We start from the raw sequence: 20,140 nt of genomic DNA, 5'->3' as shown, positions 1-20,140 counted from the left end.
TAGCAAAATAAAATTTCTCTGTGTTGTTTTTCCTTGTTACACAGAATGAAAATACGTTTCATAAAAATGATAAATGTGTGAGAGGTTTATGTAAGACTTAGTCAAATCTAATTAAAAAGACAAGTTATAACGCAGACAAACTGATGTATCATGTCTTACTCTCATCTTGTATTCTGAAACAGCTCAGCTCAGGAGATCATGAAGTAGGTTTCAGATTTCTTGGCACTGATCTGATACTTGAAATAACATGATATGATTCAGCTGCTGACCTCAGTCTGAAAGATCACTGGATTATAATGTAATTTACTAAGCATTAACACCCATAAACTTATCGATTAAGCCAAGACTTTTCAAATGTATGGGTACATGTTGTGTTATTAAACGGGCATATAACGCTTTTAAGTTAAATGTATGAAGGTGTCTTAGGTGCTGTATCAGGTCTTAATTTCTTTAAGGTTTTAACACTGTTTTTAATTGTCTAATTAGTTAGTTTTAAATGATCCTGCAGTCAGACAAATTAACAGTAGTCTTGGAAATAATATTATTAAACAAGCATCTGTCTGAGACACAGTGTGAGCAAGCCACACCTGTATATGATAAACCACAGTTCACAACATCAAACTCACCAGAGACATTTTATTAAGCCTTATTTTTAACGACAATCATCTGGCGTAATCCCCAATAGTATGAGAAACAAGACTTTATAAATGGGAGTTTGCTCCCTCTTAATGAAGACATCAAGTTGGTGGCTGACAGAAAAAAAGATCTGGTCGCGTAGTAATTCTGAACATAAGGCGATCATAGTGTCCGATTAAACTTTAGCATTTGTTCGATTCCTAGATAGGTAGATAATATTTTTATTGCGGTCCTCACAGACAATTTTTCATAAATAAAGTTATACATAATAACTGAAAAAGGTGTAGGCTGAAGCCTTCGCTTATTAAGCCTACCCTTTATACATATTTATCAATAAAATGAGCATCACTTTTTCACTGGAATTGATTAATACAATACAAGACAAGAGAAGAGAAATAGAATCAAAAAGAAACAAACAACAAGGTACACATTTTCTCTATACAACACACTAATTGTCCTAAAGAACTTGCTTACTTTGGGATTAGTGTTATTTCCCTTGCAGTTGCTACAGAATATCTTGAACGAAAGCCTTTAGAGAAACTTGAGGTGTAACCACATTATTGAGTTTAAGATTCATATGTCAATTTTGAATGAGAATGTGGTTAATCATTAATTTAGAGTGGTTTTTATTTGTAAGTGTGTGAAAGAAAATTTGTTTCCATTCATCATTGTCTGTGTGGATTGCTGGATTGAGGCGGCCCAGTTGTGGATGACTGTTTTTGTGATCAAACTTTATTGACTCCTGCAGTCGATAACCTTGGCAACTGCAGTTCTTCACCCGGACGCCTGCAGCTCAGCATGTGCAAAGTTAATGACAAGGCCATTGTGAAATGCTTAATGTAACGTGAATAAAGTAAGTTAACAAAATGCATTCAGTAGAGTCTCAAACGTGGACTCAAAGTATTATGGATTAGGGCCTGGCTAAAAAAAATAGCAGTTCAGCATTTTAGCAATATTAAACGTATATCTCCATTTATCTGAATTATTTAAAAAAAAAAAGTTCATATTTGTTTCCCATTCAGTAAGAGGAACTATAATTTCAGTTAAACAGCCATTGTTGCCATTCATACAGTTGGCATGTAATGAGAATTTTCTAAATGCATGTTATTGATCTTACTATAACAATTCATCCAACCTATACAATAATAATATTAATAATAATGATAATTTATTATCTTGATCTTTTGGTGAAACAACATATTTCTTTCTGGTGATGTGTGCCATACTTTTCCAATCATTCCAGACCATTTGCGACTAATGTAATATATATATACTAACTTCACAATAAACCGCAATAATTACCTACATATCTTCTTACTAAAACATTTAAATGTGAAAAACTCTGCAAAGTGACTTTAGTCAACATTGAGTTTTGTGAATCATTGAACTTTGAATGATTCACTGAAATGGACTGGTTAATGAACTCACCAAATCTAGCATTTTTGCTTTTGAAATTTAAATCAGTGACATTTTAAACCGGTTTTACCCATCTTAAAACATATGTTTTAACACCAACTTATGGCTTGCCTCGACCAGAAAAATAAGGAAATATTGTGACGCTTGTCTTTATGAAACTTGGTCAACATGAAATGGCATTTGCTATCAGTTTTGCAAAATCTTATATTTTTCTGAGAATGAAACTCAATATTAACTTGATAACAAGTATGACATGACTTGATTTTATCCACTTGGATTTGATTGGAATGTGAAAAAGAGGGCGTTCTGTACCAGAATGGGATCAAGGTGATTGGAGAATAGGGGTTTGAAAAGTAAGAGGCTTTAGCGATGTCAGCCAAAAAAGCTTTTTAGGGTGGAGCCTCATTACGATTCTAAAGGGAAGCATTATATTTGGAATAATATGCACTGATGCATCATTCACAATATAACCAGGAATGTGATTTGAATAAGTAGAGTCAATTTTGATTTTACACTGACTTCAAGGGGACAATAAATACATTCATCACTAGATTCACAATGTAGCATATATTGGGAGCAAAATCCAGTGCTGGCTTATTATCTGTTCTTCACACTCTTCAAGCTTGTTTATTTGCGCTGACTGTTCTAAGGTACTGTTCAGCCCTTTGTTTTGGCACACTCTTGAGCAGCTTTTTGGTGTAAAGCGGTGTTCAGTGGCCCTCAGGCCTGGGCTTCTTATACTTTCCTTCTCAGCCTGAGCGGTGGATGAGAGGGAGCAGATACTTTATGGGTAATGGAGTGGTAATTCAAAACAGAGGCCTGTGGGCAGGATGAGGTTTGTTGGAAACACACATTTCATCAGTGAAGTTAGAGTGAATGTGTCTGTTTGTGAATGGGCTGACTGTTGTTTCTTAAACCCTTGTTGTCTTGTATACCTCCAAAGCCTAGGGTGACCACCATCAAACAAACCAAATGTGATACGATTAAAAGTTTGTGTGGGACATGTTCCTTACCAACACTAAAACATAACCTGAAATATACCTTAATAAAAACATTTGTATTCTGCCTTTCAGCTGATAAAAACTCTTTGTTCTTTAGTTCTGACCAAGTCCAACTAAAATCCAACAAAATAAATAATGAACAAATAAAATATAAACCAACATGAATTTAGATCATTGAAAAGAATATTTTAAACCAAAAACGTTCATATTTTTTTTTAGAAAGGATGTGAATTAAAACAACCACAGCAGGCAACAAGTTGATAAATTCTGTTAAATTTAAAATTTGATTTACAGAATTATCCATTTGTTTTCTGACAGGGAACACATGGAACGAATCACCGCTCCACAATTTGATTGACAGCGTCACAACCTACTAGTGACCGTGTTTACTCCTTTCCTTTCAACCATACGATAGGATTTTAAAAACGGCTGTTATATTTGTACTTCTGAGGAAGTGCTGTTAAATATAGGTGAAAAACTACGGCGTAAAAATAATAAATAAAATGCTTTCTTAAAAAGGAAAAAGAACGCATGCGCGTTTTCTTAATATGATAATTAAAAACCAACAGACTGATAAAAATGCGGGACATTTTCTCAATATGCGACGTGCGGGACAAGGGGTGAAAATGCTGTGCGGTACAACCCAAAGCGGGACAGGTGGTCACCCTACCAAAGCCCCATTAGTATGGCTCAAATACACCTTAATTAACACCAAACCAGCAACGAGAAAATAATTTAGCATTGGCATTAATTGAACAGCGAGTTACATACATTTACCTCTGGTCAGTGTCTTTAAATATGATATTCACACAAAGTTATGTCATTTTTGTCGTGTTGCCAATGTGAATTGACATTTGTAACTCATTTTTCATTTCAGTGAAAAACAGGCTAATCCATGAGGGGGAAAAATAGGGTTTAGCTGTAGGACATAATTTTATCCACCGAGAATTGATTGGATTGTGAGAAATGGAATTTGGAATTTTATATACATGTGGAATAATATTATGCAGCGATTAAGAAAGGACATACTTTATGCCTTTATGTGATAATTGTGATTTAATTTATTTTAAATTAGATTTTTTTTCTCTTTTATGGGTTTAACAAAGCAAGGTAAATCTCCCCTTGGAACTAGAAGAACCCCCTGGGGAACACGTACCCACGGATTGGGATTATTCTTATGTGTTAGTGTGTTAAAGGCTTTTAGTGGCCTTCAGTTTGAAATATGATAAGTTAATAATTTACCTGAGTGACACAACCCACTTGGAAGGTTTGTAAGACTGTTTGAGAACTAAAATCTAATTCTGCTGTCTTTTTCGGTTTGTGTGAGTCTTGATCTGAATCATACCCCCACAGGCTTATCCTACTGAAGTCTGAAATGAGCACTATAAATGTCAAAGTGAAAGAATCAGTAGGAACCTTTGCAAAATGCGTTTGCTTTCCCCACCAAACCTTTCAACATGTCATTCATTTAAAAGAGGCCCCTGCTTCTTGAAATATTATGATTGAGTTTCCATGACACTGGGTGGACATGAACCTGACTGCTGGAGCGAGAACTCCTTAATCTGGTGTGGTGTGAGGCAGGCAGCCCGTGCAGTGAAGCTTGTTTGCTTTCGCTCTGCCAATCTCTACTCAAACCAATGGCAGTGCATCACATAGAGCATGGCTTTCCTTGACTGCCTCATTTTTCCCGAAGAGAAATGCACACAGTTTATCTTTGTCTCTGCTCAGTGAGTGAAAAACCGGGGATGTCATTCTGTTAAATGGCACGAAGAGATCATATCATGTTCAGTTGTTTTATGAACATTCAGTAAATCTAGTCCTCTGTAATAGGCAGTATGCACGTTCTTCTTATCAAGATCTGTGTTAGCCTCTTCCTTTCACTGCATTCCAAATGACTTAATTCCCAGGTGTCCACCCCTTAATTGCTACTATTTACACAACCAGTCTAAATAAATATTTTATGTTTTGTCCTCATAGTCTGCAGTTATATCCATCCAATGTTCATGCCCATGGATCATTAAAATATACCATGTTACATGTCCAAAACACAAGAGCATTTGCAGCATGGCTGTGATGCAGTAAAGCCTATTGGCTTCAATGTCAATGTCCCTCTCAGCACAGGAAAGAAAACTGTGCTTTTCAAATAATTTCATGGGATCTTCATGGGAATTGTAATGGTGAATAAAAAAAAAACAAAAAGAAGAAAAACACTCATTTTGTTCAATTAAAAATTAAGCCTATTTTTAGGACCATTAAAATGTTTCACATTGGCAGTACATGTTTTACATTGCATTACTTCAACTTTTCTAATGAGATTTACAAATAAATTAGTGAAAATTTGCTGAGAAAATGTTATTAATTGTCAGATGTCAAAATGACAATACTAATGGTACAAAACAATGCAAATTATAATTTGTGTCTTTGATTTTGAGTTGAAATATGATCAGGACATGGTTTAGTGAGATTTGCCCTTAAACACTACTGTCTGATAAGGCTGTTTCAGGACTGATATGAGTTCTAATTTCTGGTGTAGATTCTCTCAAACCACATAACCCCAGACCCCCCCCAGCAATTCGTCAACATGCTCGCTAATCACAATGACTCGTCTACTAATGAGCAGAGCTCTCGAAAGCCATTGCTTTTAATAGGCATGGTGTAATGAGCTTTAATTGAAAATTGTCCATTTGCATGGTAAGCGGCTATATAAAGAATTTGGTGCTAAGGGTCTGATTTCCAGCATGGAAACTACACTTGGGTGGTAATGTAATAGCCTGTTTTAACATAGTATAAAAGTGACTTGAGTATTAGCATAGCACTACTTGCAGGTGTCCGCCTCATTTGTCTGATTTGCATGTCTGTTGATCTGCTTCATCAGTATCAGTGGCACCCCTGCGTCAGACACATTCCCGTGGTGCTCTATACAGCACTGTTTCACATCCCCACATTACCTTGGTGACACAAGGCTTTTTCAAAGAAAAATCTTCAAAGAGAGATTAAAACTTACCAGGGCAACTCTGATCAAAGGTTAAACTATGCTCAGCATGACTATTCTGCTGATACACAGAGGAGCGCATCTTTTTGGAAGTAGAAAGTCTGTCTCACTTGTTTTTCATCACCTGCAAATCAATCACATAGCATTGTCTTTTGTTGTTGACGAGCAGTATTATAAACTGTTTCTTTAACATACTTTGTTTCTAAGAGGCCATATCTTTTTTGTAATGTTTGCTCACTTTTTAAAACACTGATTTTCTCCTCTGTTTCTTTTTTTTTTAGCGTTATTTTTATCCGTAGTAGTTAGGAGTTATTCTGAGGGAAATATGAGCCTGCACAGTCTGGTACAGAGTGTCTCGCCGTTTATTGGTCTGGCAGAAATCCATCTCGTTACAGTTCGGAAAGCAATGTATTCGCTCAAATGACTTGAACATTTCCAATTTGTTAAACATTTTAAAACAACACACAATCTTGGTTTTGCTTAGAGGTTTATACCCTTGAAAAGGAGAAATTTCAGGTTTGGAAAAATGGATAGTAGTTGTTCTTTATAGACTATTGGCCTGTAACTTAATTTAATATGTTTGATCTTTCTGTGTGCTTTTTTGCAGGCAAGCTTTTATGTGCATTGACACAGTGTGCTCCAGAGCAATGGCTATGAGAATGTCTTAGCCCAGTGAGCACTTGCAAGGGGGGACTCTGCTTGTTCCTCCCCCTATGGCAACTCCAGGTGATGAGTCAGCACCAGTGATGGGGATCCATTGAGTCCTGTCCCTGACACTATTCATTGCCCTTTCCCCCTATACCCTTTACCCCTGCCCTGCCTGGCTAGTGCACGAACATGCTGCGCTTCCTCCCTCTCAAGCTTGGTCGTCTGTACCGGTGTCTGAAGCTTCTCTTTGTCGTGGGGCTGTTTGTCATCTTGCTGATGAACACACACAACCTCTTCGCCTCATTCCAAAAGAACGAACTCACTGACCGAAGGTTCATCAACCTCAACAAGTGCCCAGCCTGCTTTGGCACCAGTTGGTGTCGCAAGTTCATGAATGGACAAATATCTTTTGAGACTTGGGGTCGCCTTCGCTTCCTGGATGTCTTCAATGTGAAAAACGTTTTCTTCGCCCAGTACGGGGAGCCTCGCGAGGGTACGCGGAGGATTGTACTCAAGCGGTTAGGTTCCAACCAAGAACTTACCGATATTGACCAGAAGATTTGCAAGCGGGCAACAGGACGGCCTCGTTGCGATCTCATCCAGGCCATGTACAAGACTGAGTTTGCCCGACTTAATGGAGACGTCAGACTCCTAACTCCAGACGTTGTGGAAGGATGGTCAGACCTTGTTCATTGTCCGTCCCAAAGACTTCTGGACAGAATAGTCAGGAGGTACGCTGAAACAAAGGACTCTGGAAGCTTCCTTCTTAAGAACCTTAAAGACACAGAACGGATGCAGCTGTTGATGACCTTGGCTTTCAATCCAGAGCCCCTAGTTCTTCAGGTAGGTTTTTTTTTTATGTTTTCTACTAACCCATCTCTCTCTGACAGACTCCCTGGGACTGTAATATATCATCTGTGTTATAAAAGCCAGATCATAACATATGCTCTTGAATTCTGCCCTACAAAGGCAAAAGACCTTAACTCGCTAGAGTGTGGAACTGAGAAAAATGACTTTAAAGATTTTTAGTTGTCCCGCCAAATTAATTATAGGTAGGACACTGGAAATCTGCCAATTAGTTGTTTTAGTAATGCAAATGATCTCCATAAAAAAAATTATTGAGCTCAAACTTGACTATTTTAAAGTTACTGTACTCTGCCTTTGTATTTTCAGCAAAAAGTGAGAAGTCATGCCAAGGCAAAAGGCAGTAACTTCCACATTATTAATATTTGGTTGTTGATCACCATTAACAAAATCATTATAGTAACACCTGTATACAATCTAGTGATTACAATTAATTATAGACATCTACTTATTGCTATCCTATGCTTTGGTTGCATTCTGATGGCATTACATTAGACATGACAAAATACCTCCATAGCGGTAAAGAGTATCTTCAATTGGTACCGAGGCATAAGACTTGCTAAACGCGCGTTCAAAATGATCACAATAAAACAGATCCTCGCTCACATTCGACCCGGGGACAGGAATATAGTATATTCGTGTTCAATGGTGTCACGCTCCTCGTATGTTCATGAAAAGTACGAAGTACGAACGCAGTGCTTTCCCCCTTTAAAACTCAGTGGGGAGCGCGTTCTGGACTACCTATACGATTAATGCATTTATTGCTCAACCTTCTGTGTTCTGTGTCTTTTCAGCATGCGGTGTTTTCAGCTATCTGCCCTATTATTGTGCTTGTGCACTTCGTTCATCCCGCGGATTTATTCCGGACACTGTGAAAGTGATTGTATGTATAACCCGCTTGTAACATCTGGTCTGATATTGTATGCACCAGCACTTCTTGCTTCATTATGTTGTATGCACCAATATACCCTTGTTGCTTCATTATTATCACTCCCTGTGATATATTAGTCCTGCGTCGGCTCACCGTGTTCAGCACCGGCAAAGTTTTGGCCAACTCTGCATATATCCTTTGCGATCGATATCGCACGATTGTCGATTGAGCGGGCTCAGAACATATTGTAAATGTTCTGACCACATTTGTGCAGGACAAACATCAGAAGTTACTGGGACTGATGGCAGCTGTAGAAAGTACAGAGGCTACAATGTAACATCTTAATTTAAGGTGAGACACTACAGGTGAATAGGATAATTTTTTTAGCTAGCAGATATCACCATGAAACTTTGCCAGCTGATTACCTACATTAAGATGAGAAAAAATGTAGTGTAAATGTAATGTTTAGATATGCAAATTAGGCATTAACTAATTAAATATGTGCTAATTTGCATATATTTAAAAAAACTAAATCTGAGTATTGAATAAAGCCAGGTTCAAAATTCTTTTTTCATTGTGTTCACATATTAGATGGGAAAAAAATTACAGAGGGATTTATGGATATCTACTTTTGTTATCCTGTATATCAGAACCAATAGCCTTAAAAAATGATTTTCGCCATGTTTTTTGGAATAAAATGTTATATAAATCAGGCTAGGAATAATATTTTTACAAATCCCTCTGTAAATGTCTTCATAATATAACTAGGTACAAGACTGGGAAGTTTGGTGTATATAGGTACTACTGAAGTGGAGATTTCTGACTTTGAGTACGATAGAAAAGTCATTTTGAGAAAACGGGCTTTAAAGATTTAGCATCAGCCAATAAGATTGTGCATTTAGAGTTAAATCCCCCCTTTTAGTTTCACGATTGGTTGCTGATAAAAAGGAAATTACCATATTTGGATCCGGCAGTATTGTTCAGGAGAGAGAGAGCTTTCTAACGGTGTGTGTGATGACAGGGTGCAGATCGCAGAGCAGAGCAGAGGGATGATTTATAACCACAACTTTTGATGAATTTATGAGAAATCTACAGTCACAAACAGACAAAGTGTAGTAAAATAAAGACCAAAATGTGTATTTCGGACTGTTTTTCACCACAAGTCTGAAAGAAGACATGTTATTGAAGACAAATATCCCAAAATCTAAATATTGAACAGTGAAAAAAAAAAACAATGTTTTTGCCTGCCGTGTCTCGCCTTAAGTTTTAATGGACACTAAAACAAAGGCAGAACACGTACAATCTGTTCGGTAGCAATATTTGATAGAACACCGGCATAGTACCGTAACTCAATATAAGCATTCCAAAACAAAGTCAAAGAGTGGTAACTTGTGTTACGGTGTTCTGCCTTGGTTTCTCATGGGCTTTTGGAAGTTACTGTTAAGACAACCCATTGTTTTCTCGAAAAAACAACGGACTTGACTCGAGATGCTTATCCACATGATAAAGGAGGTCTTGAATGTGCCAAAAATATCAATTACTCATTTTCGACCAAACACAAAGTTATGGTCTTTTGCCTTTGCACGGCATAATTTCCCTTGATAATTCTGACAGGGGAATGGAACCTGTCAGTTTGGTGGGCTGCAAATAGGCTAAAAAATGCCACTGTAAATTGTAGGGTGTGCTACATTCCCTGCCTCTCTGTTTCCATTCCTGGCTGCATCTTATTTTGTAAGCCACAGTTCTCGAGTTTGAAGTCCAGCCCCTGTAATCTTGTAGGACCTCAATTGGGAAGTGTTTAATTACAGCCTTATAGTCCAAAACTGATGGATTTGTCTTGCCTTGATGCATATTTTAAAGAATTTTAATTATTTAAAAACTGCAAACTGTTAATGGTCATTTCAATTTGTTTCTAAAACGTTGCTTAGGACCATAAGAGCTTGAAGATATCACAAAATCTGCCTTACAGCGTAGTCTGATTTTCCTATTAGCACAGTTAAAAGGTATTTCACTGTCTATGTACTATTTGGCCTTATCAGTATATTCTCTCCTGATGTACCATGCAACTTCCCATTTTGACATCATGATAAGGGCCCCTATCTGACCACTTTTCAATACTGAATTACAATTCGACGATCAATTTCAATTTCAGTTGTCATTGACCACAGGTGGTAAATGCCCAGAACGACAAAGTAACACAAGCCGTGTGAAGACCGTCTTTCACAAGGTCCTGGCCCCCTCCGGCATTTTCTAGACAAAGGGGAGATCATCCCAATCTATAAAATCTGATTAGTTGTGTGTTCCCTGTCATTCAGCACCCTCCTCCTTTTGTTTATCTGTTTGTTTCTCACCCTCTGTTGCTTCTTCTGCAGCGCCCCTTTTTCTGATATATAATTCCATCAAGGTCTTAATGACATTACATATCAGTTCAAAGCATCCTGGGATTTCTAATCCAATCCCAAGGTCCACTTCCAGGACATCTACTTCCGTCTATCTGTTATTCGGCACATAATTATTCTGTTTGAGCTGTTCCTGCATGTTTTTCAGTTCTAATAAATAGTTTATTCTATGCTGAACTTGTGAACCGTTGGCATGGGAAATCCTTTCCCCCTGGAAGTACTGGATAACCTGAACTCTCCAAGCACCAAAGGAGCTTTCCTTGAGACCCTGAAGGGTGGCTTATTGCCTTTTAGCTGTTCCTTAAACAAGAAACATCTTACCTTTTCAGGAATAGAAGGAAATGAGTGGTTGTTCACCAGCTCATAAAGAATTGATGGCAACTATGCAGAGTGTATACCAAGCCGTAAAATATGCTTTTTTGTTTTATAAGGCTGGAGTTTCTTTGTTGTTTCAAGTAGCTTCTTTCTTTTACGGAACAACAAATATAATGCAACATTTAAAAACAAAAGCAGCAGCAGCTCTCTCTCGCTCTCTCTCTCTAAAGAAATATTTTAGTCGCCTAGAGTGAAATTTGGTCGCATATGTGAGTGATTTACCCTCAATGTAGAGGGTTGGGCATACATTATAGTAATTGTATGGTCTTTGAAAGGTACTTAAATGCCATGAAATTAGCATAATATTCCAAAATTCCGAATCCTATAGTTTTAAGCCACCATATCTCTACTGGTAGGCTATATATGTTGAATATATTATTCTTGTTAGCGGCCCGATAAGAAAATTTGGTCAAAGTATTAAAGCCAATAAGTAATGGATTATTTCTTTCAGGTGAGACACTTCAGATGCTCACTGTTCACCATGAAGTTTTTAAAATTGCTTGAAATATGAATGGAATCACTTCGAAAAGGAAAATACATTTAAGTGCAACATGTGCTGTAGGGCTGGGCGGTATATCGAGTTTGTACGATAATATCGATATAATTTTTTGAAACGATATGGAATGAAGCAATACCATTTATATCGATACAGTAGTTTGATATGAGCACATCTGAAAAATAGGACGCAGTGTGAGCTCCTGCAGTGAAAGTACATTGTACCATTTGTCCTAAACATGACACAAGCTTATATTAAGGGCTTCAAAATAGCTGGTTAGATATAGTTAACAAGTTTAAAGCAGCTTGCCCTGTCAGATGACGGATACTGTTACTGACTGACAGATAAATACTTGCGCTGTTTAATGTGTTAGAGATGTGGTGCTTTCCTCTGTGCTTAAGTTACATTTCACATGTATATTCTCCATCTGCAAATGTTAGAAAGTCAAACAAATATGTCCATTTCACTGTCAAGAGAGGACGAGCTTCTGCAATTAAATCTCCGCTAAAATTCAAGCTTCCGTGAATGAGCGCCTCCGCGCACACACGCGCCAAACAGACGGAGCACAATAGAATAGTAGCGCAATAATTCTGACTAAAATATACATATTGCTAAAATATTTGTTGTTGGAGACAATAAATGTGCCATATGTGGAATTTTAAACCCACAAGTAAGAATATTTTTATGAAAGTGACCATTATAATGGGAAAATCAAATGCAGGCTAATATAATTAGTTTGTGCTTTTGTTTTTATTTTCATGTTTAGTTAAGCGTTTAGTCAATTTAAAAACAAAAGCATTATTTTTGTTTTAAGATTGTAATGTGAGAATGTAATGTGATTTTAACCACCTTTTTGCACATAATATATTGCATAGCCTACATTACATTCTCTATATCTGTCTCCATATCCTTCAATATCAACATTGTTTGTAGGATATCATTGGGCAGGATGTGAAATAACATTTTTTTTTAAATACAGATTTTCTTTATCCAAATAGAAAAATGTAGGAAGTACCATTTAACCAAAAAATACAGAGATTTGATTTATTTGGTCATATCCCCCAGCTCTAATGTGCAGCACAAATCTGTCATATAGGCTATATAAAATTATGAAAACACTACTGTGAAAGAATGTCGTGAATTTTTCGGACGCCCATGTTTTAGCATGTTGTTACAGGAAGAGCAAATCCATGACTAGCACAGTCAAGTTTGCTTGTTTATTTGCAGCCTTTTGTGCAATTTTTTTGATGTTCATTTTGTATCTGATTTATCTCATATCATCTTATAGGATGCGTTTGGTTAAGTTTGCTGTAGTAAAGCGTTTCAGTTTATGATTTATTATCTTTATCTTCAACACACACCATTCAAACAGAAATGCACAACATTTATAACTATGATTGGGACTGTCATATACACTATTGTAATAAATTTATGTGAATTCTTTGGTTTTAGTTGCCGTGTTTTAGCACGTTATTGCAGGAAGAGCGCATCCAAAACAGCAGTTACACATTCTGACTATGCTACCTAGTTCAACTTCAGTCTTTTTGTGCATACATTAGTTGAAGTGAAGTAAATGGTAAAATGGACTGCATTTATATAGCGCTTTCACAGACCCAATGGCCACCAAAGCGCTTTACATATTTGCCTCTCATTCACCCATTCACTCAGTCATTCATACACCGACGGCAGTGTCAGCCATGCAAGGCGCCACTCAGCTCGTCGGGAGCAGCTGGGGTTATGTGTCTTGCTCATGGACACCTCGACACTTGGTCAGATGGAACCGGGGATAGAACCACCAACCTTTCGGTTTGTAGACAACCTACATGAACCACTGAGCCAAATAGAATGCTCTGAGTTAATTAATCTGGTAACAAAGCGCTTCAGTTTACTGGTTTTCATTCAGCTCTTCACAGCTAGCGCCGACAGCTAAAACACCAATGCTGTTATTTGAAACTGTAATAATCATTTTAGATGTTTCCTTTTTCAAAAAATTTGCTTAATTAATAATAACTAGCGGTTTTATTTTGCTTGTATTTTTGTATTTATGCTTGTTGGCCATAGTTTATTTTACACTGGTTCAAAAACTAGGCAACTGTACTGTAAATGTTTGATTTATGTTGAAGTGCTTGGAACATGTACTTCACCATATGAGATTTAGATTTATCGGCCAATATCAGTTATAGGGTTTCAAATATAAAGAATTATTGGTATCTGCCAACATTTTAATATCGGTGCATCCCTAACTGTAACTAAGCCATCAATAATCACCTCATTTTCTGAATGAATTCAAGCAGCACTTGTTTTTCTCCCACAAAACTTCTCACTCCCACTTTATATTTTTGTAAAATACCATGACGCCATTTCACCACTGCTTTAGTTTCCAATCTACTCTGATGTTTCTGGCAGTAAAGTGGCCTTTTCTCTCAGCTGTGTGAGAAAGCGGCTTGTTTTAGTCAATGGAAACGAATCCTCAGCGCTGTTGTAAGGTTGGCCAATAACACTCTCCCCTTTTCTGTCTGCTGAAATCATGGTGCTGCAAGTCACATGGAAAGCAATTCATCCCAAAGGAATAAATATTTTTAGAAAGCAATATGATGGCCAGAAATAATGAATAGCATGTGAAATGTAAGGCCTTTGTTATAAAAGGCCCACAGTCCTGCTGTGAAATGCTGAATCCAGCCATTGTTTATTTTACACCATTCACATAAACTATTACATTTTCCTCCTTCAACCAGCCAAATTTTAACCTTTAAAACAGCATTATGCTTTGTTCTCTGCTGATTTCTCGAGTAGGTTGAAGTGACCCACATTCTTTGCAGAGACGGTTATTAATTCACACTTTCATGAGCCAACGTTCGCTGCATTTTATCTTCTGTCTGTGAAGCTGTGATGCATGAGGTCATGTTCGATAGATGTAGAGGCTGGTTTAGGTGACCTTGCCCAAATTTAGCCAGGAGCATGGTACTTTGTTAACAGCCCCATGTTAGGATAGGCTCTGCCTGCTCAGCCAGCTTGACAACAGGACATGACAGGCCTGTTGGGTTAACGCAGTCAAGGGTGCAACACTCGCCTTCAGAGCGGCCGCTTGTCGAGACTCTCCTCCCTGCACCTGACACATTTTGTGAGTTCAGCTGGAGAAAAAGTGGCAAAACGCTACTTCTGAAAGCTCCCTCTGGATTGTGGAGTCAAATGAGGACAGGTTTTTTTAATTCATTTTTTATAAGAGAGCATTAAAAACACATGAAAAGGTTTCACACATAGCCAGTACATTGCTTATATCTATGTTTCCATCCAAAGTTGTGAATTTAACTTATGCCGAGTTCAGACCGCACGATTTTCAAAATAATCGGGTCACTGTTGTTTTCACACTGCATGATTATTTGGGGTAACATTCAGTTGCTGCTGTGTTCACACTGCACCATGGATCGGCGACAGGAGGTTTCACACTGCATGACTTTACAAAATTGCCGACAACTTCTGCCTGGTCCGCAAACTTCGTTTCACAACCAAACAAACGCGAGAAGTGATAAGGAAATAACGGAAGATCCCGCACGCGTGCGTGAGACCGGAGTTCTCGCTCAACACTGAATTTGTAATTAAAAATGATAGCCTACAAGAAGATTGCGATCCAAATTGTCTGTGCACTGATTTGTAGCAAAAATGATAAAAAATAAACAGTTTATGCAGGAAATAGTTGGGAAGACGAGGGGAGCAAGGACTGTGTTTTGCAAAAAGAGTTGGGGATAAATAAATAATTTTGCAAATGTCCTGCTGTTGCTGCTGGCCATGCAAATGTTTGTGCTTTGTTTCTGTTTGATATAATTGTAAATATAGGCCTATCTATTAAAATACTAATATTCTGGTCTATAACTCCTCCCCGAACAGCCTGCTGTCCTGTATCTTGCTCTCTCATTGGCTGTCGGTCATCGCCAATGTAGTTTTCAGTCAGAACACATTCACACAGCAGGATTGTGAATCACCGACAGGTCCAGATATTTAGCATGCCAAATATCTCACGGGCGCCGGTGACTCGTCGGCGATTCTTTCATTCACACTTCGTGATTGTCACTCACGTGAACAAGCACCGATTTGACTGCATTTGTCGGCGATTTCTCAAAACCTGTCGGCGAGCCAAAATCGGGGCTAAAATCGTGCAGTCTGAACTCGGCATTATGTGCAAAATTGGAATATCGTATAAAACATTTGTGAATAAAGCACCGTTTCCATCCAGTGAGTCGAAAAGAACAAAATCGTCACTTCCTGATAAGCGGGCACTAAATATAACTCAGAAAAGTAGTTGTGTAAGACAGTTCAGAAGGGAATTATACCGAACCACTTTGACAACAGACTTTGGCTAAGGTTTCAGAGCAACCAACAGCATTTCAGATGCTGTGCAAAAAGATCTTTCTGCTGGTTAGTCCAGTTATGCCGTCCATCGCTCAGTCACATGATTTTTATTTATGCGCTTTTTTGGAAATTTAACTGTAAATGTGTTTCCATCATAGTTTATCCTCATGTTTTCTAATCGGATAAAACATTTATCAAAATCAAATCATAATCAAATTAGCGCAAACGTTTTTTTAGGCAAATTTTTTTTTATTTATGCCCATCTTAGCGTTAAAATGCACATAAAATATAGATGGATGAAACATAGCTATTGAGCTGATGATGTTTAAGCCACTGCGTTTGCACATTGTTTTATTAATGCATAGTATAGACTAGGGCTGGGAAACTCTGGGCCTCAAGATCCACTTTCTTGCAGAATTTAGCTCCAACCTTGAGCAAATTCACCTGCCTTTGACTTTCTAGTAAAGCCGCGGTCACACTAGACTTTGAGCCTGCAAAATTTGTGATGTGAGATGTCACACTCACAGCTTCTTTTCTATAAACATAAATTTAACATTAAAAAAATGTGCGTTCTTTCAATTCAGACAATTCGTCACGCAGAGACTATTCGATCTTTTATTTGGTCAATTTTTCACGTGATACAAATGTGCTGGTGAGAATGTTCCATAATGCCGGTTTAAATTACCGTCAACTTTGCATGCGCTTGCATTTCTGGTCTCAATCGTTCGCATGTGCATGAATCAATCAATGAAACGCAAAGTTTAGTGTGACTCTCTAGAACTATATATCTTCAATAAAAATAATAGTTCACCCAAAAGAGAAAAATCTTGGATTTTTCTCCATCCAAGTCAAGTGTTCACACCAGCAACTCCACCGACCCAGATGGTAAACAATAAACTGACAGAAATGCTAATAGACATTCAACATATGAACAGCTGTTCTCCACACTTGTAAAAAATAGGTATGACGTATGCACTTTGGAAATGAACAACCTCCTTATGGACACACATTGCAGAGCTGGACCAAGGCGAACATTTGTAGTTTAAATGTTTTTATTTTTTTCAGAAAATGATTGATCGTTTCACTTAAGACACTTAAAGGGTTACTTCACCCAAAAATGAAAATTCTGTCAGTAATTACGTAGTTAACTAGTGTGATTGCGTAGAGCTACGTCACACGTAGGCTCACTATTGGCCGACGCTGGTCATGTGTGTGACGTATAACAACAGAAGCTTACGCTATTACACTAGTGAACTGACTCGAGGCCCACAGAGAAGGAAATAAATAGTTGAAATAAAGTCCTTATTTTTGTTTGTTTTTGCGCACAAAAAGTATTCTCGTCGCTTGTTAAACTTAAGATTGAGCCACTGTAGTCAACTTTCCGGGGCTGGCAATTGTCAATCCCTTAGAAGCCTATGGAGGAGTGATCCAGCTCTCACATTTAATCAAAAATATCTTAATTCGTGTTCCGAAGATGAACGAAGGTCTTACGGGGTTGGAACAACATGAGGGTGAGTAAATACTGACAGAATTTTCATTTTTGGGTGAACTATCCCTTTAATTGTAGACTGGGGTCATGTGGAGCCATTTGAAGCTGCCTAAGGTGTATTGAAGCTGTATTTTGCACTGTTAAATTTGATACACGTTGACTTACATTAGATGGATAAAAATCCTGGAATGTTTTTCTCAAAAACTTTAATGCCTCTTTGGCTGAAGAAAGAAAGTCATATACATCTTTGATTGCCTGGGGGAGAGTAAATAATCAGGGGGCGTTCATTTTTGGTTGAACTATTTCTTAAAATTATTATTTTTTTTCTTACCCTTTTGGCAAAAAAAATGACACAAAACGCGTTGACAAAAATTGAATACGTAAATTAGTCGATTTGTGTAGAATGCATTGATTCGTCGCGCTGTTTATATCCCTAATGATGGCAGCTCCCAGACATGCTGAAAATCAGCCGTTATTACAAAAATATCGAGCTCGATTATAGAGTGAGGTTGTTTTTTAAACAGAGACCGAATAAAATGGTGCTCTGTAAAACTGAAATGGCACAGGCATACCCCAGCGGCACAACTTCTATGCAGGAGCATCTAAAAAAACTTCCTGCAGCTCTCTTATATCAAACGATGAGATCGCAGCGTACATATTTGATTTATTACAGTGAAGTTTTACACAGCACTAGAATACGTTAGTCAATCCTATATTTTGTGCTTATTATGGCTGCGTTCATACAGTATTCAGCTTTTTACAAGCTGCATTGTTGTGAGGCTATGAGACGTGCGGCTCTCTGTAACCACTTACAAAGCATTAAATGATGTTGTTGGTTATTAATATCTAATGGATGAACTTGCCTCGATTGGACTCATTTATTTAATAACGCACTGTCAATCGTTGTAAAACTTCACTGTTTTATGAACGTCATGTTTGACACTGTCGCTATGGTTACTGCTATGGTTAGTTAGAATGCTGTTGTGACTTTAGCTGTTTGATCATACAGCTGAATGAACATATTCAAGCAGCTACTTTAATCTCTTGACTAAACAAAACATTTCAGGATTCACACTTGTAAGCAGTTGCTGCTGTAAATCCCAAAAAGTGACTTAACCAGCCAAATTAAACGCCTTGGCCTACAATGCATAAACCTTATCTTTTGTGATCAATAATATCATTAGATAAAAGTTCACACATAGATTAGTTACGGTTATTATTTTTTGGTCAATTATTAGTTATTATTTATTGGTAAATTAACCAAAGGATTAATTGACTATTCAGAAAATAAACAATTGATTAATCATAAAAAATTGTTCAATGAATCGAAAAAATAGATTAATCGATTGGAAAGAAATAATTGTTAGTTTCAGCCCTAAAATTTAGTGGGATTTAAGTCATTCCAATAATTATGGCAACCGATGTTGGTATGGGTTTACATTTATCACAGCCACCGCACTAGCCGTATTTATATATCAGAAGGAGACATAGGCGTGTTGTCCAATATTTATTGCAGGGAAAGACCCTTATACTTGGAGTAGCACATTATATGAGGTGTTTCTGGGTGTTTCTCTCTCATATCTGCTTCGAGGTCTTGATTGTGGCATTTCTTTGTGGTTTAGAATCCAGTATTCCTGTAATTCTTTTATTTTTTATGCTTTTAATAAAGAACTCCGTCTCATCTTCTGTCCAAACATACCGCGCCGTCTAAGTCAGGTCACATGTAAATGCGCAAAAACTGTTTCCATTGCATTTTTGCGAAATTTTCCTTTTTCAAATAGCCTGAAAAACCACCTCATGCGAGCGTAAAAATAAAAGCTTTTTTGCGATATATGGAAATGTTTGCGAAATTGACGTGTTTCCATTGGGCGTATTTTAAAATTGAAAATTTTAATTTGCGTAGTTTGAAGGGTAATGGAAGTTTTTTTGATGTTTTTTAAGATGCTTGTGGAGAAAATTAATGGGAAAACCAAGTTATTTTTCTGCTCTGGTGATCACTAGTGCCTCCCACACTCTGACTGGATTGCAAAATAACAAGACAAGACAGCTAATAAACCTCACACCTTCCAAATGGAGATATAGTAAGTCCTTCCAGAAAAACGCTGAGTTTTTTTTGTGATTGTTGCGGGCAAAAATCCTTGATTATGCGGCCTGTTTTTTTTAAAAAAGCGATGGAATATGCAGGCTATTTATGCAATTTTATGCAATGAAATTGCGGGAACTTGCAAAAACTGCAGGAACTTGCAAAAATTGCGGGAACTTGCAAAAACTGCGGTTTGATGAAAAAGAGAAAAATAGTGATTCCCCAACACCCTGTTCTCACTAGGCTACTACCTTAATGTAAAGAGTCATTTCTTATTACTTCCTTTGATAAGCAAGCATACCACATCATAGAAAGTGTGGGAATATTTAATTTCTCATCTTGTTTTATTTCAGACTGTAACGAGTGTAAATAAGGTGTGGCCCTTTTAAGAGCTGCGCGCTCCTTGTTGAACTGTCTGCAGTGTTATATTATATGTGCGCCTCGAACACCCCATGTGTGTGGGTAATTTTGGTTTGATGCTACTTTTATCTTATTTTGTTTATTAAGTAAAGATGTGACGGTA

The 20,140-nt window shown here is 37.5% G+C and overlaps 1 protein-coding gene across 3 annotated transcripts in view; it reads left to right on the top strand.

The window, feature by feature from the left end:
* dipk2ab (divergent protein kinase domain 2Ab) overlaps positions 1 to 20,140 on the top strand; it is a 49,303-nt gene that overhangs the window by 1,873 nt on the left and 27,290 nt on the right. For all 3 annotated transcript variants that reach the window (XM_077244159.1, XM_077244160.1, XM_077244161.1), the window contains one exon: positions 6,653 to 7,536. In XM_077244159.1, the coding sequence (XP_077100274.1) occupies positions 6,883 to 7,536 (654 nt within the window). In that variant the 5' untranslated portion in view covers positions 6,653 to 6,882. The remainder of the gene's footprint in view (positions 1 to 6,652; positions 7,537 to 20,140) is intronic.

This window comes from Siphateles boraxobius, unplaced genomic scaffold, assembly GCF_051911475.1.
Source record: "Siphateles boraxobius isolate OS27281-9 unplaced genomic scaffold, OSU_SipBor_1 26, whole genome shotgun sequence".
Taxonomy (NCBI): domain Eukaryota; kingdom Metazoa; phylum Chordata; class Actinopteri; order Cypriniformes; family Leuciscidae; genus Siphateles; species Siphateles boraxobius.
The sequence above is the reverse complement of the archived record's forward strand: the minus strand, read 5'-3'. Positions and strand labels throughout refer to the sequence as shown.